General features: G+C 44.7%; 1 protein-coding gene across 2 annotated transcripts in view; it reads left to right on the forward strand.

The window, feature by feature from the left end:
- Positions 1-27,016, forward strand: part of CFAP99 (cilia and flagella associated protein 99) — a 121,005-nt gene that overhangs the window by 49,470 nt on the left and 44,519 nt on the right. For both annotated transcript variants that reach the window (XM_044295531.1, XM_044295530.1), the window contains exons 2-7: positions 5,168-5,278; positions 13,561-13,705; positions 13,914-14,008; positions 19,015-19,127; positions 21,291-21,465; positions 22,168-22,248. In XM_044295531.1, the coding sequence (XP_044151466.1) occupies positions 5,168-5,278; positions 13,561-13,705; positions 13,914-14,008; positions 19,015-19,127; positions 21,291-21,465; positions 22,168-22,248 (720 nt within the window). The remainder of the gene's footprint in view (positions 1-5,167; positions 5,279-13,560; positions 13,706-13,913; positions 14,009-19,014; positions 19,128-21,290; positions 21,466-22,167; positions 22,249-27,016) is intronic.

Genomic DNA, 27,016 nt, shown 5'->3' on the forward strand with positions numbered 1-27,016 from the left:
GCTTTCTCCTCTCATTGAAAACATTCATGTGTGTGGGGGAGAGCGCTGTCAGCCGAACCATTGTCCAAGTGACGGCTATTGAAGGTATATTGGCTCTAATAGCCGAGTTCACCGGAGCCTGTACAGCAGTGAACAGAGGCTTTATGGGCGCCATGTACTGCTATACGGCTGTGTATACAGACTCCTGCCGTGGGCAATAACTGGGTATAACGGCATTAACATTATCACAGAGGTGAGTTCATTCATGGCCAACCTCCGACAAGTGGGCAAACAGCCCAGGATTCTAGCTTAGAAATGCCATAGCATGTGCCTCTGAAGAGCGCAATTTATTTCAACCCCACAGATATTATTATTTTTGGGACAAAAGCGATATGAGAAAATGCAATAGTTTGGGCTGACGCACAGGACTGTGGTTTTGGTCCGCATCTGATCTGCATTTTTTGCGCTTCGGATGCGCACCATAAAAGATGCTTGTGCTGTCCACATCTGTATGTCCGTTCTGCGGCACCTGCAAAAAAATAGAACATGTCTTATTCTTGGGCGTTTTCGCGGACAAGGATAGAACAGTTCTACATAGGGGACGATGGTAAGTTCTGCAAAATGCAGAACACACACAAACAGTATCTGTGTTCTGTGAATCTGCAATTTGCGGACCGCAAAATAACAACGGTCGTGTGCACGAGCCCTTACTTTAACTTGTTTTAAACTAAGAAATACCGTATATAAAAAACATTTTAAGGCACTTAATTATAGCCCCTTCCCCTACTGTTGCTGCTATTTCCACCTTCATTGATGTTTACTGGTGAGCTGGTTGTCTTTTAGTTTTGGAGAGAGATCCCAATGACCGGGATCCAGTTTTGTCAGAAAGGAACCTGGCATCCTCAGCTTCTGTAATCATTGGAGAAGTTGTCACCAAAGCATGGGCAGCCTGCTCAGCAGTAGGGGTCCTCAGCTGCCAATCGAGGATGCTAACGGAAGGGGATGAGCTGCAACAATATGGAAAAAAAGGACGTTGAATAATTGGGTGCAGAATTTGTCTTCTTTTTTTAATAGGATGTCTCATCACAGACAATGGGGGCATATCGCTAGGATATGCCCTCATTGTCTAGTAGGTGTGGGTCCCACCTATATCGAGAATGGAGCCCCGAAAGTGCTAGAGGATGCACTGCACATGTGCAGCCGCCTTCCATTCATTTTCTAAGGGGCCACCGAAAATAGTCAAGCGCTGGCTCGGCTATTTCCGTCCAGCCCATAGAAGTGGTGGTCAGTCATGTGCAGTGCGCTCCCATTCACTTCTATGGGGAGAGTGCTTGGTGGTGGTCGGACCGGAGTCCTCCAGCCACCACTTTGCGGGGCTCCATTCCTGATATAAGTGCCGGTCCCAGCAGTGGGGGCATAGCCTAGCGATATGCCCCTATTGTCTGTGGTGAGACAACCCCTTTACTACTTGTGCCTAAGTAGGAACATAGAAAGAACATTGCTGGTTCCCGGGGTAAGAGATGAAGGATCAAGAAAAGCCCATTTCAATGTGTTACTGGCTGTCAAGCAGTGGAACTTGGGAGCAGCTGTGTGCAGAGTCAGCGGGCGAGGCAGGGAGAGTGGTCAAGTGCCCTGAGGGTCCAGAGGACCTGTAGCAAGGCAGAGGCAGTGCTCTGATTGTTTGGTAGCCATCCCCAGATTAGTGGAGCCATTGGGTGGAGCAGCCTAACAGCAGATTGACCGAGGCACCCGGTGTACCGCCAATCAGTAGGGAACAAAGCAGACTGAGGTGAGTAGACAGAGTCTACTGTATCTTGACACTGATCTTCTGAGTCGTTTTGCATGGGGCAGCACTCCTGTGTCTATGGGGGTTGCCATTGAAAGACTGAGACAGGGCAAACCAGTAGCCAGAGAAACAACCAGTATCAGGGTTAGGGTCCATTCACACATCTGTAGTGTATTGCGGATCCGCAACCCCTTAGAACTGCCTATTCATGTCCGTCATTGCGGACAAGAATAGGGACATGTACTATTTTTTTCCGGAGCCACAGACCGGAAGTTCGGGGCCGCGCTCCGGAAATGCGGATAGCACACTGTGTGCTGTCCACATCTATTCCTGTCCCATAGAGAATGAATGGGTCTGCACCCATTCCGGATAATTGCGGAACGGGTGTGGATACATTCTACGGACGTGAGAATGGACCCTTATACTGAGACTGGGTTCCTGTTGGATTATAATATTCCTTATAGATTCACTGTACTATTACACAATCTCATTTAATGAGGTTGTCCGGGTATAACTCCTTCCCTCCGATGCTCTCCCCTGCCCTGCGCTGAATCGCGCAGAGAAGGGCTTTTTTATTAGATCTGGTGACGTACTGGGTCTCTGTTAGGCAGAGGCTTCTGCCTAGCAATGAGCCTGGGGCAGCGCTAAAGCCTGCCCATTAGTGCCGGTGACATCACCGGCAACACTGCTAGGCAGAAGCCTCCACCTAGCAGTGTGAAAATGTAAGCTTCAATGCTCATGTCAGAGGGGCTGTCTGGGTGAAGAAGGGAATATGTCCCGATTCAGCTCTGCCTGCACCCTCCTGAACAAACCAAAAGCTGTAAGTCATGGCCACTAGGGGTCTCACTTCCACCTTAGGTACTGTCCACTGCCTGTTGTCAGGTAGAATCCATCCCTGGTATCAGACACTGGGGGGGTGTCAGAGCTAGCCGAGATCCTGACCCTCATAAAAGAACTCTGAACATCACAGGAGCCTCCTATATACACTGCTGTGAAATAAGTATTTGCCCTCTTTACAGATTTCTTTTATTTTTGCACATTTGTCACACTTAAATATTTCAGTTTATCAAACAAATTTGAATACCAGACAGAGATAACCTGAGTAAATACAAAAAATTCAGTTTTTAAATGATGATTTCATTGAAATGAGCTATCCAATCCAGCCTGGCCCTATGTAAAAAAGAATTACCCCCCCATGAATTAACTTTGATTAACCACAGTTTTTGTAAAGCTAAGTTCAGATTCACAAGCCACACCAAGGCATGAATACTACCTGCCTGTAGAATCAAGAAAACACCTAAATAGAACCTGTCTGACAACATGAAGTAGATCATGCCCCGATCTAAAGAAATTCAAAAACAGATGAGACAGAAAGTCATTGACATCTATCAGTCTGGAAAAAGTTACAAAGCCATTTCTGAGGAAACCACAGTGAAGGCTAGTACCCACAAATGGAGAAAACAACGAAGAGTGGTGAGCTTCCCTGGAGTGGCCGGCCTACCAAAATTACTCCAAGAGGGCATCAACGACTCGTCCAGGAGGTCACAGAAGAATCTAGAACAACATCTAAAGTACTGCAGGCCTCACTTGCCTCAGTTAAAGTCAGTGTTTGTGATTCATTTATCAGAAAGAGACTGGGCAAAATGGTATCCATGGGAGAGTTCCAAGGCAAAAACTGCTGCTGACCAAAAAGAGCACAAAGGCCCGTCTCGCGTTTGCCAAATCTTTATAATCCCCAAGCCTTTTGGGAAGAAATTCTGTGGACTGATGAGACAAAAGTAGAACTTTTTGGAAGGTGTGCGTCCCATTACATCTGGAGTAAAACTAACACAAGATTTCAGAAAAAGAACATCACACCGACAGTCAAACATGGTGGTGGTAGTGTGATGGTCTGGGGCTGCTTTGCAGCTTCAGGACCTAGGACAACTTGCTGTAATTGATGGAACCATGAATTCTGCTCTCTACCAGAAAATCTTAAAGGAGAATGTCCAGCCATCAGTTCGTGACCTTAACCTCAAGTGTACTTGGGTTCTGCAGCAGGACAATGATCCAAAGCACACCAGCAAGTCCACCTCTGAATGGCTGAATGTTTTTTAAATCAAAATGAAGATTTTGGAGTGGCCTAGTCAAAGTCTGGACTTAAATTCGATTGAGGTGCTGTGGCATGACCTTAAACAGGTTGCTCATGCTCGAAAACCCCTGGAGTCCCAGGCTATGAGCTGTGTGCTGCGATTGGCCAGCGCTGCAGCAAGGGACACGCCTCATACCAAAAATCAGTCCAGTACAACAGACGGAGCTGAGACACCGGAGCCTATACCGGGCGAACGGAGCGGCGCCCAGGCATACTGGTAAGTGCAGGGGGACCCCTGGGCGCCGCTCTACCCACTGATATAGTTAGTTTTTAGTTTGTAAACTAGTGAAAGGTCCTCTTTAAGTTTAGAGGCAATTGCCTTTTACATAGAGCCAGGTTGGTTTGGATAGCATTTTTCCCTTAATAAATTAAATCATCATTTAAAAACTGCCTTTTGTATTTACTCAGGTTATTATTGTCTGATATTCAAATTTGTTTGATAATCTTAAAAACCGTAAACTGTGACAAATGTTCAAAAACAAAAGAAATCTGTGATGGGGCAAATACTTTTCACAGCACTGTATCTGTAAGTGTGATTTATCCCTCCTCATTTGTTCTGTGAGCTCCAGAGCTGAAAACAAACATAGTGGGAGGTAAGGAAGGATGTCACAGCAGTATAGTATTGGCAGAAGGGATAAACCCCCTGCTTCTGAGTGAAATGCATCTAGCTGTGCAGCTGAAGCAGGAAATAATATGGCTGAAAAAAACATTAAGGAAGCCCAAATATAATTGTTCCTTCACAGGTTATGATTGTACAAAGAAGCATAGCCAATTATGCAAACTTTTTTGGTAAAACTCTGGTACGCTTTAAACTTACAAAGTCTATTCAGCCATTATTGGCAAAAACACTTCACCAAAACTCAGTTTTACTTCAGACGGCATCCTGCGTCGAGGGTCATCACATATTAAACAAAATTACACGTTCTGATATCCTAATTACAAATTAGATTTTTGGGATAACCCCTTCAATTGGATCTGATGGGGGCAAAACCAGTGGTGTAAATGAGCCCCGTTGTTATTAATTGCATCTACATAAAGCACGGGCCCCTGCTGTGCATTGAACACTTATTGCATTGTTTTACTGTACGGGACAGATGTAACACAATTTCTGCCTAAAATAGTATTTTAATGACAGCAATTACTGTATTGTAATACAAAGTGTGAAGACATTCAAATGAAATGTCACGCATCCCACCGGAGAAAGTTGCGAGAGCTAAGTGCGCTTTTCAGTGTGTGAATGCCGGTCTCATGTCAGTCTCGTATGTTTACAGATGGCTCAGTACGGCAGATGCATTAACCTGATAGTCCAGCTCCTTACCAAGTATAACCCGGACAATCAGAGCCTTGAGCATTTCCTGGAAGAATCTGCAGAAGGCTTTCAGGTAAGTGCTCGGCGTCTTATTTTCTAAATGATGACTCATATCAGCCGATTGGCCGGCCCAGGGGTATGTTCACACAGTTATGTCTGCATGGCTGAAAAATACTAATTTCAGGAGGAATCATCAGACTCTAAAATTCAGGCATTTACAAAAGTTTTTTTTTTTTAGCAGGTTTTTCAATTTTGTATGTGCATTTTGACTGCACAAATATGCAAAACACGCACTAAATAGCACACCAGGGTATTTGGAGATTATTTCACACCCTCCCATTGAGTAATGGGAAAAGTACTGCATAATACACTTCTAAGGCTACTTCCACTCTTGTGGCAGCGGGTCCGGCAGGTCGAGAGGCGGCCGGACAAAAACCACAGCGTGCTGAACGATGACAGGTAGCGAGAAAAGCTGTTTTCAAACATTTTCAAACCATATTACAGCACATAATGTATTTCTATGAAACAAAATCCTCTTCGGTTTTACCCTATATGGGAAAAGCTGCCTATGGAACCACAAATAATCTGCTTCTAGGGCCAGAAAGAGGGTAGTGGAGCAGCCGCTCCTCTGATACTGGACAATAGGCTTGTTTAAAGGGTTTGTCCTATCACCACCCAATTATCCCCCTGATCACAAGATCTTCTTCTTCCAGCCGTGTATTTCCTGAGAAGTCTCACTAACCCCTTCCAGGACCATTCACAAAGTCTTTTCACAGTTTAGCAGTTCTTTGGCACTGGAGTGTAACAATCAAAACCAACTCACACTACTATGCACTAGCATTTCAGAGGAGACGGTACAGCAATGGCCAGCCTAAAAGATTGACGGACCGAACAGCCCTTCCTTCAAGATCTTCAATAGGACAAACATGTATAGCTTCGGAATTAGGTTGACAGAAAGGCCTAGTTTTTGGTTGGAGCTAAGAAATGATTAGTGGTAGATAATAAAAATAGGTTTGGACGGGCCCCTTTTGATTCTGGTCCTATGTTGGTGGTCCTGCTACTAGGATCTTCATCTGGTCATGGAGAACCTTTAGTTGCATGGATTTTTCCAGTTCTTTGGAAATAAATATAATTTGTCATATTCTAAAAAGATATGGAAGGAACTTTTGTAATATTACCTGGGGTATTATTACCTTACAGTTTAGAAAACCTCTGCTTGCTTTAAGCAAAGTGCATACTGCTGTAGTTAGACTTGTGATAGGGTCATCAACCTATATAATGCTCTAATTGTGCATTAAGAAGGTCTCATACAACCTAAGCAGAGAAAGCACTGTTTCCAGATTTTTGCCTCTCATCAGTGCAGAGCAGGGTACTGGCTGGTTGGATCAGATGAGTCAGATGCGGCTCAGGGTGGAGGTGTGTGTGTGGTGGGGGTACTTTTTTTATTGACACAGTAGTGTATGGAGACTTCATTTTCAGGCAGTGCTCCATGAGGAAAAATATACAAATTAGCTCCTACTTGCTCCGTATTGATAAGGGATAAGAAGCTGTCTACAGATGGGTTTCTCTGGTTGAGCCGGTATGAGCTAATTTCCATATACTGCTGAGTCTATGCAATGATGAACAGTGTTCCCCCTGAGAGTCAGGTAAGTGTCCTAACGGGATCTGCTTGCTCTGGAGCTGGTGAGGGGTTACTGTTACTGGTACAGATCTGGGGATTCCATTCAGAAGAAATTTCAGTTAAAGCAACAGTATCAGCTATCAAATGCCCATGAAGGGCCTCCTCTCCATGTGCTGCCTGTCTTCTGTTTTCAGAAAGACTGCAGGACACCCCCAAACTTTAATTTGGTCGTGGCACTTTGATCGTCCAGTAATTATTTGCATGGTTCGATCCTGAGATGGTTCCCCTCTTAGATATAGGCGACTATCTGTCTTTTTCTCTATAGTACACGAGCTACCTCCTCTAATTTTGAAATAATTATGTTGAGTTACATTTTAGCTTTAAGTTCAGGCCACATGGAGCAGCCAGTGGGCAGGTGACACGTCGCCGCAGTGCAGCAGAAAAACCGCGTCCGCATCCAACTTTCATTACAAATTGGCAAATTTTTCAATTGGTTGTGGCAAAACCACATCACAGCAGAGTTTTTGGATGCATCTTGGCTGGGTGTGGACCCACTGTACCAACGAACCGGTTTGGCTTAGTGATAACTCAAAGGATGTTATCCTGGCAGTCCCCCAGTATACACCCTTTGCCCCTTATACAAGGATCTGGACTTTGCTGTGGGGGAGCTCCTCTTGAAATAACCCTGGTATGGTTGGCAGCTGACCCACAGATGTCAGAGGGGTTAAGCAATAGCTGTGGTCTGGAGACAGGCCTAGGTCAGGACTGGCCGGGTATAAGCATATCCGTGAGACAAGTCAGAGGTCAGGGCAGGCAGCAGTAGGACAACCTTTGGTGGTCACTGGATACTAGGAGACCTAAAGCTCAGGCACCCTTCCACTAGGTAAGGTGCAGTAAATACTGAGGGACAACCAGCCATATGCTGGGGAAGAATTTGGAAGTGCGCAGTGCACACACTAGCTCTTTAAGAGCTTGCATGCCCTAGGAAAAGGCTAGGCAAAGGAGTGCAGGCCTAAGCCTGCAATGGAGGGTGAGAGTGGCCACATGGAGCACTGACCCACAGTAGATGACAGAAGAGGACGCGTGGGTCTGGACTGCCGGTGAGGCTGAATGCACATGCATGTGCTGCCGATATAACAGCCAACAGCTATTCGTCAAGACGCTCATCCCCCCCCATACACACGTCTGCTGGGTTGGTTGGATTCGGGGAAGAGAATAAGCCAAAGTCAGACACTTTTGGTGGTGGCCTATCTCCCATGAAAACAGATGATTGGGCATGTTGACATCCCAACATGCCTGAACCCTCTTTCCCTAAATATATTTTATCGGATGAAATTTGTAACAAAAAGTTCCAGTGAACATGGCAGGTTCGAAGACCATCTTTTGGCTCTGTCAGGAAATCCAGCAGGCTGTTCTGGAACAGAGCAATCTGCCGGATCTCGCAGGATCCAACGTCTATTTCACTGCTGGATCCCCATTGACTGCAGTGAGGTCCGGCGGAGATCCAGCCGATTTCCGGCATTAATGCCTGCATGGAATGTTTTTTTGTCCGACAACCAGCGATCAGGGAGCCAAATCTCCAAAACGGCAATGTGACCGAAGCCTTACGGACCAGCATCCGCATATGTCTTTGCATATGCTGGTGTCCAGCAGGATAACACCGTCGGAGCAGAAGAAGTCATCGAATTGCTCCTGCGAGACATCTTTATCATTTTCGAAGGTTTTTTGTGTGTGTGTCTGCCAGCGGTGGAGTGACATCCATAATGAGTCACTTAATTGTGCACTTGAAGCCTGCGCGCTCGTCTCACTTACAGCGAGCTGCAGAGCCGGAGATCTGATATTACAATGTCAAACAGATGTAATTTGGAATTATAAATCTGTCCGTGGCAAATCCAGAAATATAATTGAAATCCTGAGGAACATCTCAGTCATCCTCCGCCTCCTCTGAAATTTGGAGCATTTCTTTGTCTAATGACAGATGTTTAATCCACGTTATGAGAAGTGAGCGGCGCTTGGCTGGACGTGATATGCGGCTGATTACCACGCCGCATCAGTCCTTATGCGATTAGTCAGTGATTTACCCACTAGCCGCACAGGAAGGCGCAGGGCTCCGCGGCGATTTCATTTAATTTGGCCCAAGTCCTGTACATTGTAACGTCTGCAGCACCCATTAGACATAAAAAATAAAATAAAATTGCGGACATTTTGCAAGTGAATTACAGTCGCACACGACTTACCTTGACCTCCATCCTGGAAAAGTATCTGATGATATGTGATCTGCAACCAAGAATGTCGCAGTGTATATATATATAGGTTATGCAGTAGATAAGGGCACATTAAAGGGCTACTGACCCTAAAATGTTAGTGATTTTAAATTAGATTGGATACCAGATTTTTGTATTTATTTTTTTCGTTTTTGCATTTTTGTTTTTCTTCCCTGTTTTCCCGGAGCCATACGTTTTTTTATTTCTCTGTTCACATAGCCGTATGAGGGCTTGTTTATTGCCAGGATAAGGCTACTTTCACACTAGCATTTTTGCTACATCCGGCAGGGTTCAGCAAAAACGCTTCCGTTACTGATAATACAACCGTCTGCATCCGTTATGAACGGATCCGGTTGTATTATGTGTAACATAGCCAAGACGGATCCGTCATGAACTCCACTGAAAGTCAATGGAGGACAGATACGTTTTCTATTGTGGCAGATTGATCCGTTCCCATTGACTTGCATTGTGGGTCATGACAGATCCGTCTTGCTCTGCATCCCAGGACAGAAAGCAAACCGCAGCCTGCTGCTCTCCGGTATGAGAACGGAACGGAATGCATTTTGGAGCGCTCCGTTCTGTTCAGTTACGCTTTGTCCCCATTGACAATGAATAGGGACAAAACTGAAGCGTTTTTTTCCGGTATTGAGACCCGATGACGGATCTCAATATTGTAAAACTGAAAGGCTAGTGTGAAAGTAGCCTAAGTTGTACTTTTATATACATAAATTTGTATTTAAAAATTTATTTAATATCGAATATAATGTAGTGGGAATCGGAGAAAAATATTCAATTAAGGCTACTTTCACACTTGCGGCAGGACGGATCCGACAGGCTGTTCACCATGTCGGATCCGTCCTGCGGCTATTTTGCCGTGCCCGCGGACCGCCGCTCCGTCCCCATTGCCTACAATGGGGACGGGGGCGGAGCTCCGACGCAGCACGGCGCTGCACGGAGAAAGCCGCCGGACTAAAATTACTGCATGTCAGGCTTTTTAGTCCGGCGGCTTTCTCCGTGCACCGCCGTGCTGCGCCGGAGCTCCGCCCCCGTCCCCATTGTAGTCAATGGGGACGGAGAGGCGGTCCACGGGCACGGCGAAATAGCCGCAGGACGGATCCGACATGGTGAACAGCCTGTCGGATCCGTCCTGCCGCTAGTGTGAAACTAGCCTTAGGGCTCGTTCACATGGGCCGTATACGGAACCATTCATTTCAATGGTTCCGCAAAAAAAACTGTATGTACTCCGTATGCATTCAGTTTCTGTTTTTCCGTTCCGTTGAAAGATAGAACATGTCCTATTATTGCCCGCAAATCGCGTCCCGTGGCTCTATTCAAGTCAATGGGTCCGCAAAAAACAACGGAAAACATACGGAAATGCATGTCTTCCGTATCCGTTCCGTTTTTGCTGAACCATCTATTGAAAATTTTATGCCAAGCCCAATTTTTTCTATGTTATCACTGTATACTGTATATGCCATACGGAAAAAGGGAACGGAAAAACGGAACTGAAACGGAAACACAACGGAAACAAAAAACGGAACAACGGATCCGTGAAAAACGGCCGGCAAAACACTGAAAAAGACCTAAGCCACAGTTTTATGGGTTTTATTCCCCTATGGGGTTCTCTATGCTGTAAAACTGACCTATTCCGTTTATTCTCTGGGTCAGTACAATTACAATAATACTACATATGTGTAGTTTTCTTTGTGTTTTAATACTGAAAAAATGATAAAAACTTTGAAAAAAAACATTTTTTTTACATCACCATATTCTGAACCCCATAACTATAGTTATACTGTATCTACTGAGCCCGGTGGGAGTTGATACCATTGTGGAGTGTGTGTGACTTTTTGATCACATTTTAATCAAATATTTTGGGTAAGAGAAGCAATAAAAAAATGGTGAATCGGCCATTTTGATGCTTTTTTCCATTTACCTTTCACCGTATGGGATAAATATTTTTATATTTTAGTAGTACAGGCATTTTCGGACGTGGCGATGCCCATGATATTTAGATTTTTTATTATGTATTTATTTTTTCATTCTAGGGAAAGAGGGGTGATTTTTTTTTTTTTATGTTTTTAAACTTTTTTTATAGCCCCTTTAGGAGGCTACAAAATACAATACTCGGATTGATGCCAACTTATTCTGGGCCTCTGTTGTTTGGGTGCACATATGAGCGGGCGCCATGTTTAAAAACCCTCTCAGTGCCATACATGTACGGCGCTGGGAGCCTAAGGCTAAATGCACACAATCAGGATTGCTTGCGGATTTGCGTGCGGAAAATCCGCACCGTAGGTCATGTATATTGTATTCTATGAGAATTTGACATTCTCAATGCACACGATACAGATTTTTTCTGCGCGGATTTTGACCTGCGGTGCGGATTTTAATATCAATGTCAATTTATTTTATTTTTCCTGACCGGATTCTCCGGACATGAATTCTGAACTTGTGCATGTACCCTAAGGCCTCTTTCAGACGGGCATTGCGGGAAAAGGTGCGGGTGCGTTGCGGAAACATGCGCGATTTGTCTGCGCGAGTGCAAAACATTGTAATGCGTTTTGCACGCGCGTGAGAAAAATCAGCATGTTTGGTACCCAAACCTGAACTTCTTTACAGTGCAATGCGTTCACCTCACGCATTGCACCCGTGCGGAAAACTCGCCCGTGTGAAAGGGGCCTAAGTGTTAAAATCTATCTGTATAGCGCCACCTGCTGTTTGCTATATTTTAAATTTCTCTGTCCTGCTCTCTGAGATGAAAGCGCGTGCTCAGTTCCATCCTTCAACTACCACCAGCGGCAGCAGGAAGGGCACATCCCCTGAGAAAGGACACGCCCCCTAAGCTGACAGCTTGAAATAAATCTAGAAGAACAATTGAAACAATGAATGTGGTTATATCTGAATCCATGCGAGGTACAGGGCTGGTTCTAGCTTTGTTAGAATGATGTCATATACTAGATATTGGATGATTTTCATGTGTTATATTATTCATGGGATAACCCGTTTAATTGGAAAATTTAATAAAAAGGCTTGTGTATGCAGATATTGCTGTTACATACTTGTTACGCCGCCCCCTCCTGTTCTCTTTTTGCTCTCACAACCTCCACCTCCTGTACAGGGACTGCAGAGTGATTCCTATTTTATTCAGCTTTAGTATTACTAGTGTAGCATCCTCCTGCTCATGAACCAGTGGGCTCAGGATGAACAGGGCATCATGATAATCTGTGCACAAGCGAAAATAAGCGGAAGTCTTCATTTCTAATGTATTGCCTTAAATATACAGCACTGTAATAATTATGGGATTTCATCCATTTGCATGAGTTTTAAATAAAGCAAAAAAATTTTTTTTCTTACAATGTAAAAATATGGTTCCCTGGCGTGGCTTATGATGAATAGTCTTGAACCACAAAGACATACAGTATATATATACATCTCTCCCAACTGCCCCCATACACATGCATGCTCAGCTCGGCCAATCATACATCAAAGGAGAGAGGGGAGAAAGCTGCTGCCAGACTCCTCTAGCTGCTACTTATCGCCCCTGGAACAAACACAATCAGACTAATCTACCCTAACATCTGTCATTGGAGGCAAGTTGGGAGACCCCCATACACATTGGATGGTCGACCGATCCCATCCAAAATGACATGTTCAGCTAACATACAGTACAGACCAAAAGTTTGGACACACCTTCTCATTCAAAGAGTTTTCTTTATTTTCATGACTATGCAAATTGTGGATTCACACTGAAGGCATCAAAACTATGAATTAACACATGTGGAATTATATCCATAACAAAAAAGTGTGAAACAACTGAACATATGTAATATTCTAGGTTCTTCAAAGTAGCCGCCTTTTGCTTTGATTACTGCTTTGCACACTCTTGGCATTCTGTTGATGAGCTTCAAGAGGTAGTCACCTGAAATGGTCTTCCAACAGTCTTGAAGGAGTTCCCAGAGATGCTTAGCACTTGTTGGCCCTTTTGCCTTCACGCTGCGGTCCAGCTCACCCCAAACCATCTCGATTGGGTTCAGGTCCGGTGACTGTGGAGGCCAGGTCATCTGGCGCAGCACCCCATCACTCTCCTTCATGGTCAAATAGCCCTTACACAGCCTAGAGGTGTGTTTGGGGTCATTGTCCTGTTGAAAAATAAATGATGGTCCAACTAAACGCAAACCGGATGGAATAGCATGCCGCTGCAAGATGCTGTGGTAGCCATGCTGGTTCAGTATGCCTTCAATTTTGAATAAATCCCCAACAGTGTCACCAGCAACGCACCCCCACACCATCACACCTCCTCCTCCATGCTTATCAGTAGGTCATAAAACATCATAGTAAAAAAACAGACACCAATATCAGGGCAGTACAGGCACCTACTGTAGGGGCACCGTGACAAGCACTATGTGGGTATTGTATATTCTACCTATAGTGGACCTATCAGTGCATTTTACGTCTTTTGTCTCCTAGGCTCTTAACCATGAAGAAGAACAATTTGTCCTCGATGTCCTGTCTGGGTGTGTTCAGTACAAAACCCTACTGGACGTTGTTGTCCAAGCTTTCTATGCCCGGGACGGGAAGCATTATCTACTGTCCGAGCAATGCTTGTATGCTGGTAAGTGCTCTGACCTGGTGCAGGAAAGCCAAGTGATAGAGGTCTATGGTGGGGGATGTAAAATTGCTGAAAGTACTCTTCTGTATAGTTTTATATTTCACTCATAACTATGATCTTAGGGTTACGTATCAGTGGTGTATGTGCTCCATTGTTGACTGTAGGGCGCTATTATTTGCATTGCTGTTTAATACTTTTTTTTTATTCGCAGTGATAAGTTATATTGCCATATTTAAGATGGAAGAACTTGGTCTTCAAACCTTTGGTCGAATTGTCAGATGCCAAGATTTCACCAAGATGGACAAGGTGAGTATGCAAACCCGTTTGGATAAACAGTCTCTGAATTTCTGAAAAAATCTAAAACTTAACATTTTGCTCAATCCTAAAAAAGCATATCATCTGGTGTCACCTCCTGAAATGTGACATAATTCTGGAGCATCTTTTCTCTGCATTGTGCTGTTACTCCTCCTCGAAGTGGGCCTTGCCCTTTGGAGGTGTGGGCTAATCAGTGGTAACAGAGACAGATCTGTTAATACATTTCTAGGAGGAATTACAGAGGGACAGCACAACAGAAAGCTTTAAAAAAAAAAAAAATGATCAAGAATTGTTATTTCATGGGTATGCAATAATTTACTAAAACAGACATATCAGGAGAGGTGACAGGTCCCCTTTAAATTACAGTCAGCTCTGCTACATCTGCATAGTCTGCCAGCACATTGGACATATGATATTAGGTACAGAGTCGTAAAGTGAATTTCCGTAAGAACACCATTATTTTTATTTAAAAAGGTTAAATATTCTCCGCTGATTATAATATAGCTTTACATTAGCTGTAGCATTGTACAGATCTACAAATCCTGTAGACATAGATCTAAAACAACATTTGCGCTGCTTGTAATCACCACTAGAGGGAGCCGGTTACATATTGTGATACATTAAAGTCAATAATAAAGCAGTATGCAGCAAGCTTGTAAGCTCCCCCTAGTGGTGGCTGTTATCTTTTCTGTTTATGTATATGCAGGGGATTTGGGGCTTTATATCAGAAACAGTTAAAACCCCTTATCACTATAAAGATATATTAAGAAATTCATCAGCACAGCATTTTGCACCTGAAAACTACATAGTGTTAAAAGGTGGAGATTCACTTTAAGGGGGTTGTGCGAGATTTTCATATTGATGGCCTATCCCTGCTAATCACCTTCTCAGTCACATGGCCTAGGCCCGGCTCATTGCCATTCAAGTGAATGGGCGTCAGCTGCAGTACCAAGCACAGCGGCTATACGGACGGTGCGGTGCGGAGGTCACAGGACTGCTTAGGTCTCTTCAAACAGCTGATCGGCAGGTGGTGCCAGGAGTTGGGCCCCTTACCGATTAGATATTGGTGACCTATCCTGAGGATAGGCCATCAATATTCAAATCCTGGAAAACCCCTTTAATGCCTATTTTTCTACTTTGAGGTGTTGTTGTACTCGGTGGTCTGCCTGACATAACATACATTTAGGGGGACATTTATCAAGCCAGATACGTCAGGTTTCTGGTTTAAAAATGTTGCACAGCAGTGCCAATTGCGAGTTTTTTTTGCTACATATTAGAGACGCGCCACTTTTCAAAATGGTCTATGTTTAAGGCAGAAAAGTGAGATTAGACCTGGATTTTGGCACATTTACTATTTGCAACATTTCAAAAGTCGCATCCGACAACCCGCAGCCCCCTGATGTATTTATTAAAGGGGTTGTCCGGGTTCAGAGCTGAACCCGGACAGCCCTCCATTTTCACCCCGGCAGCCCCCCTGACAGGAGCATCGGAGCAGTTAATGCCCAGATGCTCTCCTTTGCCCTGCACCAAATCGCGCAGGGCAAAGGCATTTTTAGGATTTTCGGTGACGAACTGGGCTCTCCATGGGGCAGCCAGGAAGCCCGGTGATGTCACAGGCACTGATGGGCGGGCTTTAGCGCTGCCCTAGCCAGTAAAACGGCTAGGGCAGCCCTAAAGACCGCCCATCAGAGCCGGTGACATCACCGAACACACTGCCGGCAGTGTATTATGATAAACAAAAGATCCCGTGCCCTGCGCGATCTAGCGCAGGGCAAGGGAGCGCATCTGAGCATGAGATGCTCCGATGCTAGCCTCAGGGGGTTCAGCTCTGAACCCGGACAACCCCTTTAAGTCATACAACACAATGCTGTTGCATCAAATACATGAAAACTGCACCATTTCATGAATTTGGTGCAACCACACAACACAAAACCAGACTTAAGGGGGTTATCCCATCATCTCCCATCGCTATGACATGCTCCCAATCTTTGATAGGTGTGGGTCCCACCTATCCTTAGAACGTAGCCTGCAAAGGGCACACCGCGCATGCATGACCACCCCCCATTAATTTCTATGGAATTTCCGAAAATAGCCGATCACCGACTTGGCTATTTCCGTCAGCCCCATAGAAGTGAATGGAGCAGTGGCCGTGATTGCGCTGTGCGCTTCCGATTCATTTCAATGGGACTTCCAAAAATAGTCAAACGTGCCGCTCGGTTATTTTCAGCTCTCCACTAGAAATGAATAGGAGGACAGCCATGCACGTGTGGTGCGCCCTCCGGCACTTAGTGGGCTCCGTTCTAAGGATAGGTGCGGGTCTCAGAAGTAGGGGGCCCATCCTAGCGATATGCTCCCAATGCCCAAGATGGGATAAACCCTGTGATTTGAAATGAATTTCAAAATATAAATGTCCTCCTTAGTTTTTATGCAAGGGCTTATTATGTACCATAGATTTGGGACCTGATGGCGATGAGCAGGTTGGAAATGGCGGGGGGATCACTTGTGCCAGCTCAGGGTGGATGCGCCACATTTTTTCGCCCTTTCTTCCTGATTGTATGTGTAGTAATCGCTATGGAGTCAGTGTGTGCACCCTCGTCGGTATAGCTGATAACAGATGCAGCCTCCTCTTGTGCGGTGGGTTCACATGGAGCTGTTAATGTCCCAGTTGTCACATACAGCGGACATTGTTTTCATGGCTCTGTAGAAACACACGGCGCTCCCGCAGATAGGAGAAGTGACTGGTGCACCAGGTGGGACGTGAACCCCCTCACCAGTGACATCACAGCCTCCCCAGTAATGAACATAGTGTCTCACACATTAGCCACCTATAATTGGATTTCTCTGCCACTCTGAAATTCTCATTTTCTACCAAAATAGCTGTCATCTACTGGTAGCAGAGCGCGATTCTGTCATCGCAGAGGAATCCACAGCCGTATGGAAACATATATGTGCCTGGAATTTCTATATGGTTTCTGGAATGGGGGCTGCAGGATTAATGCATTTCTCGGTATGGTCCTAAAAACATCCACAAGTGCGCTGTGTGCCCTAAGCCCCTGGTCCCCAGGAAGGGAAAATATCATGTACGCCTTTGCAACCATTGTTCTTTCTTTAAAGGAAGCAGCTGGGCAAATAGTTTTTATTAATAAGTTATTGTTTTGTGTCTACAGCTGCAATGCACACAATGCGTCTCCGTAGTAACAGACAACAAAACAAACCGGATGTAGTCAGATCCTGCAGTCATACCCTCTTCTGTTTATCTCCTACTTTTGCTATGGATGCATTCACACAGAAGCGTGACGGTTGTGCCCGTTATGTGGACCGCAAACCACAGATCCGCAAAACGCCCACATCGCAGTGCGGAACCATTGACTCCCATGTGCATCTGGGTCCGCGCCACAGAAGATAAGACATATCCTGACTGGCTCGGCTATTTCTGTCTGCCCCATAGAAATAATTAGGAGCAGGGGCCGCGCGTACATGGTGCGCTCCCATTCACTTCTATGGGAGCAGCGCTTGGTGGTGGACGGACCCCCGGAAATCTGGGGTCCTCCAGCCACAGCTCTCCACGCTCCGTTCTCGTTGTAGAGGTGGGACCCGCACCTATCAGACAATGGGGGCATACCCTAGCGATATGCCCCCCATTGTCTGAGATGGGAATACCCCTTTAATAAGCTCCTGCGCTGGCGGTAGATGGCCGAAGTTATGTAGAGGCCTATTCTAGGCTTCCTAGCGACAGAATCCGCACCAGATTTTTGTGGCGTATATCTGTTCCTAAATCACCCCCTCAGTTGCAAAGTCGTACATAGCCTTTATGTTAAAGTGGTTCTCGGGATTTCCGTACATAGCCTCACCATAGGTCATCAGTATTTGATCGAACCCGACTGATCAGCTGTTTGAAGAGGCCGTGGCACTTGGACGAGCGCCGCAGCCTCTTTCTAGGTCAGTGACATCACGTTCTTTGGCCACGTGGCTTAGGCACAGCTCAGTTCCATTCGAGTGAAAGGTATTGAGCTGCAATACCAAGCACAGCCACTATCCAATGGACAGCGCTGTGCTTCTTATAGTATGAAGAAGTCCCATAGCACATAGCTCCTCTGAGCATTGCAACACTCTTCAAACAGCAGATGGTGGGAGTGCTGAATGTCTGACCCCTCCAATCTCATATTGATGGCATACCCTAAGGATAGGATCCCAGAAATCCCCTTTAAAACTTGGGTTTACTTTTTATCAAGGCGCTACAGATACAGATACTTTCATTTAGTTTTATTGCCACAGTCAGGTTACATCATGCCTGAACCTGTAGCATCCCCTGCTTGTTCACTGTCTGTGCAGAGAATGCTTTCACAATTTATGGAGGTCTCTCATAGTCTTTACATCCGTATTACGCTTAGGGTGTATCCGTCAGCATATTGTCGACTGATTCCAGTAGAGACTTTGCAGAATTGTGAATGCAGTATAATACAGGCATGCAACTCGGGATCGCCATAACAGAAGTAACACCATGTATTTCCAAAGTAAATCTATAATGTATGAACGATATCTAGATATGCTTCCAAATTTCTTTGAAACCGGTCCCTTTAAAGACCGCCTGCCCCCTCTCCTGACAGGTCTGTTTTAGTTAATACTTGCTCTTCCCATGTAATAACAATTCTTGATCATGTTTTTAGAACTTTGTGTTGTTCCTTTGTTATTCCTTCTAGAAATGTATGAATAAATGGACATTCCTCTTGACAAAGCGCATTTTATTTTATTTTCATACATTTCTAGGAGGAATAAAAAAGGGACAACACAGAGTTTTTATAAAAAAAAGTTACGTTGGGGGGAAATACATCTATTTGCTAAAAAGGCATATCCGTAGGGGTGAGAGATCTCCTTTAATTTGTGGTACAAAAGCCCAATGATCACTTACCTGTCCATAATTAACCCCCCATGTTTCAGTGATTACTTCAGCAGGCTCTAGTCACAGGACCCCACCAATGAGGAACTTGTCTTCTCAGTTTCTTAGGTTTTTCTTTAATGTCCTAAACCTGAACACGTGGATAAGAGACGAATGGAGTCAGATATTCGATTCCGATTACGTGAAGGAAAACTTGATCAATCCATTGCTAAAGTGAGTATAACATCTGGGTATAGATAAAGGCTACGAGGGCCTTAAAGGGGTTGTCCAGTCCTGAAAGTGTGTAAATGAATGGAAAAATAGCCATTCCAGTATTGAGGGTCCTGTCCCTGCTCCTTTTAGTCCCCATTCACTGGCCTCAGTGGTGACATGTGCTTCTTGGGGACACATTAACGTTGAGGCTAGTGAAGGGCTGAAGTGCTGCACGGAACCACGGATGGGACGTCACACCAGAAGGACGAGAGTCTTGGCCAGGGGCGCACCACCAATGAGGCCAGGTCAGGCGATCACCTCAGGCAGCACTGGGTGGGGGCAAGAGGGGGGCAGCGGAAGGGGCGAGGGCTGAAGGGAAGGGGTTAGGTTAAGAAATTGGCATTGGGAGGGGGGGGGGGCGCCGTTTCAGTTTTCGCCTCAGGCAGCAGAATGGCAAGGTGCACCCCCGGCACTGGAACAGAGTAGAGGTGAATAAGTGAGTGGCATTTCTGCTTTTATTTAAACACTTTCAGGGCCATAACTAAAATTGGTTTAGCCACTTTTTAAATGGTTGTAAAATGTTCGCTTTCTTCTCCAGAAACAGCGCCACTTTGTTCATAGGCCGCAGCCAAGCGCGATTTAAGTTTTAAGCAGAACTGTGGCTAAGTGGTTAGGGCCTCTTTGTACAAGAGCGAGTCTTCCTTCTGGACGCGATGCGTGTTGCGAACGGACAGCATGCAGACAGAATTATGACCCATTCATCTCAATGGGTCTGTGCACATGAGCGTCGTTTATCACTGATCATTTCCGCGTTCAGGAAAAATCACATCTTCTATATTGTGCGTTTTTCACTCAGCCCTGGCCCCATAGAAGTGAATAGGGCTTGTGTGAAAAACATAGTTACATAGTACATAAGGCTGAAAAAAGCCCTCCGTCCACCCAGTTCGGCCTGTCATCCTGCAAGTTGATCCAGAGGAAGGCAAAAAACATGTGAGTTAGAAGCCAATTTTCCCCACTTAAGGGGGAAAAAAAATCAGGCAATCAGAATATCTCCCTGGATCAACGACCCCTCTCTAGTAGCTATAGCCTGTAATATTATTACCCCCCAGAAATACATCCAGGCCCCTCTCTAGTAGCTATAGCCTGTAATATTATTACACTGCAGAAATACATCCAGGCCCCTCTTGAACTCTTCTACTGAACTCACCATCACCGCCTCCTCAGGCAGAGAGCTCCATAGTCTCACTGCTCTTACCGTAAAGAATCCTCTTCTATGTTTGTGTACAAACCTTCTTTCCTCCAGACGCAGAGGATGTCCCCTCGTCACAGTCACAGTCCTGGGGATAAATAGATGACTGGGATAGATCTCTGTACTGACCCCTGATATATTTATACATATTAATTAGATCTCCCCTCAGTCGTCTTTTTTCTAAAGTGAATAACCCTAATGTTGATAATCTTTCAGGGTACTGTAGTTGCCCCATTCTAGTTATTACTTTAGTTGCCCTCCTCTGGACCCTCTCCAGCTCTGCTATGTCTGCCTTGTTTACAGGAGCCCAGAACTGTACTCAGTACTCCATGTGTGGTCTGACTAGTGATTTGTAAAGATGGTAGGACTATGTTCTCATCACGGGCATCTATCCCCCTTTTGATGCAACCCATTATCATATTGGCCTTGGCAGCAGCTGCCTGACACTGGTTGCTGAAGTTAAGTTTACTGTCAAATAAAACCAGAATCTTGTAACCATGAAGTGGGTGAGCAAAGGGGCAGCCGTGCCCACTGGAAGGAGTGGCGCAGCGGTGGGCGCGGACCGCTGCCATAATCATCAGGCAGTTGCAGCCAAGGCTAGTAAGAGCTATGGGGTGCAGCAAACGAGTATATACGCACAGTGCTTAGTGCTTGGGAAGACTTTCACTGTGTGGTGAGAAAATTCTGAAAGCCATGCCATCCTGACAATGAAAGCAGGGACTAAGGGACTATGTGTAATATTCTCCTGTGCACGCGACCTGCAGGAATAATCCATGTTCTTCAGCATATTGTGTATCGCCAATGGGTTTTCATTGTATCTCAGATGCCTTCATCATACGTTTCATTAATCTCTGAACGTCCAGTCAATGTATGTATTACACTCACTGAACGACACGTTGTATTCTGCAATGAATGGATGTTTTTTTGTCCACTAGGTGGCAACCTGAAGTCCTGAATTTATTAGAGGTCATAGAAAGTAAGAGGGTAAAGGGTCCTAACTTAGCAAAAGGCTCTAATGGGACAGAGGTGAAGGAATTCAACTTAACAAAGCCTAAGCCCAGGACCATACCAGTGCCGCAAAAAATACCAGCCCAAAAGCTGCACCAACCAGTAAGTAGTTAACATCTGTGAGATTGTAGTTTGATAAATTTGTAAAGATTTCTTCTCCCCTTCCTCCACAATATTCCAGAAACATAACATAGTGAAGGAAAAGGAGCTGGTCACTTGTGTTTATAGCACAAAATTGGTGATAAATGTGTGATTATGAGTCAGGACCCCCACAGACTAGGAGACCCCTAGTCAGTAGTGCGCCTATGTGCGACCACTCCATTCACTTCTACGGGACTGGTGGAGAGTTCTGTGCCCATAGACAGTGAATGGAGAGCAGGTCACACATGCAGATTACCACTCTGTTCACATAGGGGACTCAGGGACCCCTGTTCTTGTGACTTGTGGGGGTCCCAGCTATCAGACATTTATCACCTATGCTGTGGATGGGGGTGTTTAGTATTTTACTGGAATTCGTCTATCAGGATGCCCACTTGCAACCCACATCACACTGACCTCCGGGATGCCATCTGATCTGAATCTTGCTTTGCTATTTTGAGCACTCGTGTATGGAAAAGACGTAGAAGAAGATAAGAGGGCATCCTCAATAGAACAAGGAATGGAAAATTGATATGGTAATGGCTGAGCCGCTGGAAATATTCATACACGAGAAAGATACCTTCTGTACAAAAGTTAAAGTATCAGTAACGATTTAAATATTTATTGGAAATCCCATTGTAAATGTAGACCTTTTCTGTAATACAGGTCCCTGAGAGCACATACAAAAGTCCTAAAGAGCAAGAAGTTCTTGAAGAAAAGAAATTAAGAAATCGACAAAAAGCAGAGGTACCTGTCCAGGCTACATTCGTCTTTGCAAACAATTTCTTTGAAATCTAGAAGGAAAAATGAAGTTTAATATAGTCTTTAAAGAGCGTTTGCCTCATTGTGCTCTATTTGTAAAATAAATGCTATTTGCAAATGCTTTTAGTTTTCCATAATGTGCTGTTCTTCGGGCGATACCCCTGTGTATCTGACTGGTTAGTCTTGTTTATGTCTGCTCATAGTTTTCTTTGCACTGGGGGATTTCCCTGTGCTAACCAACAAGACTGGACTGTTGTCACCACCAGACATCTGAGAAGCTCTGACAGACATTCTTCAGAACCTCCTCCTTGAGGTTCCTTTTGTTTTGCTTTCGTTTTCTCATCTCGTTAGTCCTCTCTCAGCTGTCATGTAGTTGCACTGATTGCATCCCTTTAAATCCCTTCCCATACTGCATCAATTTGCGGTTTATACAACTTCCTGGAGTGTGCATGCTGGATGCTACTACTGAGTCTTCTACAGATAAGTTTTGTTCATTCATTTGTGTTTTCCTGTTTGCTGGATCCCAGGTGACCCTGACTCCCTCCGTATCTAGTGTAGGGAGCCGGTGGTCGTGTCCCCTCACTATTATAGGGTGTTCAGGTGTTATACAGTCGAGGTACGAGGATATGCGATCATCTACCATTGAGATTTTTGCATAGGCTGAGCAGTTAGGGAGAGAGCCAGGTCTGTTACAGGGCTCTCCCTTTTGTTCCTTAGTTTTGGATCCAGTCAGTCGGATCTTCATTTTGTGTCTTCTAGTTTTCTGTACACCTTCCGTGACAACTGTTTACTCAGTGAAGATGATGACCAACCGAGGAACCAGACTTATAAAACCTAGGAGATCCTTGTAGAGGAGATCTTTGCAGAGGAGATCTTTGCAGAGGAGATCTTTGCAGAGGAGATCTTTGCAGAGGAGATCTTTGCAGAGGAGATCTTTGCAGAGGAGATCTTTGCAGAGGAGATCTTTGCAGAGGAGATCTTTGCAGAGGAGATCTTTGCAGAGGAGATCTTTGCAGAGGAGATCCTTGTAGAGGAGATCTTTGTAGAGATGATCTTCAGAGAAAAGATCCTTGTAGAGAAGATCTTTATAGAGGAGATTCTTGTAGATGAGATCTTTGTAGAAGAGATCTTTGGAGAGGAGATCTTTGGAGAGTAGATGTTACCTCCATGACAAAACGCCACCTACCTCACGAAAGTTAAAAATTCAGGTTCCTGACACTTGCCCTGGGTGCTGCCTGCTATAAGGGACTTGATTTCTATATCAGCTTCCTGACTCTTAAATCACCTTTTACATGATTTAGTAACTACTTGCATTCCCCATGAGATAATGATTCTGGATTATCTATTATTATTACTCTGTGTTCTGTTCCTCAATTATTGCTACTAAAAGTTGTTTTTTGATGATAATGGTTGCCCTGCATAGTCTGACACTGGTAACACTGATTTAATGTCAGACTGTGCAGGGACCCCCCCCCCCCCCCCTACTGGTAACACCCAAAGTCATTAAAAAACTTTTAATAGCCATAACTAAGGAACAGAATAATACAGAGTCATAAAATAGATGCTCCAGAATTGTTATTACATGGGTAACACAAGTACAGTCATGGCCATAAATGTTGGCACCCCTGAAATGTTTCAAGAAAATGAAGTATTTCTCACAGAAAAGTATTGCAGTAACACATGTTTTGCTATTGACGTGTTTATTCCCTTTGTGTGTATTGGAACAAAACCAAAAAAGGGAGGAAAAAAAGCAAATTGGACATAATGTCACAGCAAACTCCAAAAATGGGCTGGACAAAATGATTGGCACCCTTTCAAAATTGTGGATAAATAAGATTGTTTCAAGCATGTGATGCTCCTTTAAACTCACCTGGGGCAAGTATCAGGTGTGGGCAATATAAAAATTACACATGAAAGCAGATAAAAAGAAGAGGAGTTCACTTAGTCTTTGCATTGTGTGTCTGTGTGCGCCACACTAAGCATGGACAACAGAAAGAGGAGAAGAGAACTGTCTGAGCACTTGAGAACCAAAATTGTGAAAATATATCAACAATCTCAAGGTTACAAGTCCATCTCCAGAGATCTAGATTTGCCTTTGTCCACAGTGCACAACATTATCAAGAAGTTTGCAACCCGTGGCGCTGTAGCTAATCTCCCTGGGCGTGGACGGAAGAGAAAAATTGATGAAAGGTGTAAACGCAGGATAGTCCGGATGGTGGATAAGAAGCCCCAAACAAGTTCCAAAGATATTCAAGCTGTCCTGCAGTCTCAGGGAGCATCAGTGTCAGCGCCAACTATCCGTCGACATTTAAATGAAATAAAAAACGCTATGGCAGGAGACCCAGGAGGACCCCACTGCTGGCACAGAGACATAATGAACTTGAGTAGGCCAAAATACTTCTGGGAAAACGTCTTGTGGACAGATGAGACCAAGATAGAGCTTTTTGGTAAAGCACATCATTCTACTGTTTACCAAAAACGGAATGAGGCCTACAAAGAAAAGAACACAGTACCTACAGTGAGATATGGTGGAGGTTCATTGATGTTTTGGGGTTGTTTTGCTGCCTCTGGCACTGGGTGTCTTGAATGTGTGCAAGGCATCATAAAATCTGAGGATTACCAACAGATTATGGGTCGCACTGTAGAGCCCAGTGTCAGAAAGCTGGGTTTGCGTCTGAGGTCTTGGGTCTTCCAGCAGGACAATGACCCCAAACATACGTCAAAAAGCACCCAGAAATGGATGGCAACAAAGCGCTGAGTCCAGTTCTAAATCCCATTGAACACCTGTGGAGAGATCTTAAATTTGCTGTTGGGAAAAGGCGCCCTTCCAATAAGAGACCTGGAGCAGTTTGCTAAGGAAGAGTGGTCCAAAATCCCGGATGAGAGGTGTCAGAAGCTTATTGATGGTTATAGGAAGCAACTGATTTCAGTTATTTTTTCCAAAGGGTGTGCAACCAAATATTAAGTTAAGGGCGCCAATAATTTTGTCCAGCCCATTTTTGGAGTTTGCTGTGACATTATGTCCAATCAGTTTTTTTTCCTCCCTGTTTTGGTTTTGTTCCAATACACACAAAGGGAATAAACGTGTGTACAGCAAAACATGTGTTACTGCAATACTTTTCTGTGAGAAATACTTCATTTTCTTGAAAAATTTCAGGGGTGCCAACATTTACGGGCATGACTGTAGTTACTAAAACAGACATGTCAGGAGAAACGACGGGTCTTCTTTAACTCTTTAACCACCTCCGGACCGCCTAACGCAGATCTGCGGTCCGGAGGTGGCAGCTCTGCGCACAGTCACGCATATATGCGTCATCTCACGAGACGCGAGATTTCCTGTGAACGAGCGCACACAGGCGCGCGCGTTCACAGGAACGGAAGGTAAGAGAGTGGATCTCCAGCCTGCCAGCGGCGATCGCTCGCTGGCAGGCTGGAGATGTGATTTTTTTCAACCCCTAACAGGTATATTAGACGCTGTTTTGATAACAGCGTCTAATATACCTGCTACCTGGTCCTCTGGTGGTCCCTTTTGTTTGGATCGACCACCAGAGGACTCAGGTAGCTGTGCAAAGTAGCACCAAACACCACTACACTACACTACACCCCCCCCTGTCACTTATTAACCCCTTATGAACCCCTGATCACTTCATATACACTCCCTGATCACCCCCCTGTCATTGATCACCCCCCTGTCATTGATCACCCCCCCTGTAAGGCTCCATTCAGACGTCCGTATGATTTTTACGGATACATGGATCGGATCCGCAAAACACGTACGGACGTCTGAATGGAGCCTTACAGGGGGGTGATCAATGACAAGGGGGTGATCACCCATATAGACTTCCTGATCACCCCCCTGTCATTGATCACCCCCCCCTGTAAGGCTCCATTCAGACATTTTTTTTGGCCCAAGTTAGCGGAATTTTTTTTTTTTTTTTTTTTTTTTTACAAAGTCTCATATTCCACTAACTTGTGTCAAAAAATAAAATCTCACATGAACTCACCATACCCCTCACGGAATCCAAATGCGTAAAAATTTTTAGACATTTATATTCCAGACTTCTTCTCACGCTTTAGGGCCCCTAAAATGCCAGGGCAGTATAAATACCCCACATGTGACCCCATTTCAGAAAGAAGACACCCCAAGGTATTCCGTGAGGGGCATATTGAGTCCATGAAAGATTGAAATTTTTGTCCCAAGTTAGCGGAAAGGGAGACTTTGTAAGAAAATACAAAAAAAATCAATTTCCGCTAACTTGTGCCAAAAAAAAATATAATTCTAGGAACTCGCCATGCCCCTCATTGAATACCTTGGGGTGTCTTCTTTCCAAAATGGGGTCACATGTGGGGTATTTATACTGCCCTGGCATTTTAGGGGCCCGAAAGCGTGAGAAGAAGTCTGGGATCCAAATGTCTAAAAATGCCCTCCTAAAAGGAATTTGGGCCGCTTTGCGCATCTAGGCTGCAAAAAAGTGTCACACATCTGGTATCGCCGTACTCAGGAGAAGTTGGGGAATGTGTTTTGGGGTGTCATTTTACATATACCCATGCTGGGTGAGATAAATATCTTGGTCAAATGCCAACTTTGTATAAAAAAATGGGAAAAGTTGTCTTTTGCCAAGATATTTCTCTCACCCAGCATGGGTATATGTAAAATGACACCCCAAAATACATTCCCCAACTTCTCCCGAGTACGGCGATACCAGATGTGTGACACTTTTTTGCAGCCTAGGTGGGCAAAGGGGCACACATT

Source organism: Bufo gargarizans, chromosome 1 (assembly GCF_014858855.1).
Source record: "Bufo gargarizans isolate SCDJY-AF-19 chromosome 1, ASM1485885v1, whole genome shotgun sequence".
Lineage (NCBI taxonomy): Eukaryota > Metazoa > Chordata > Amphibia > Anura > Bufonidae > Bufo > Bufo gargarizans.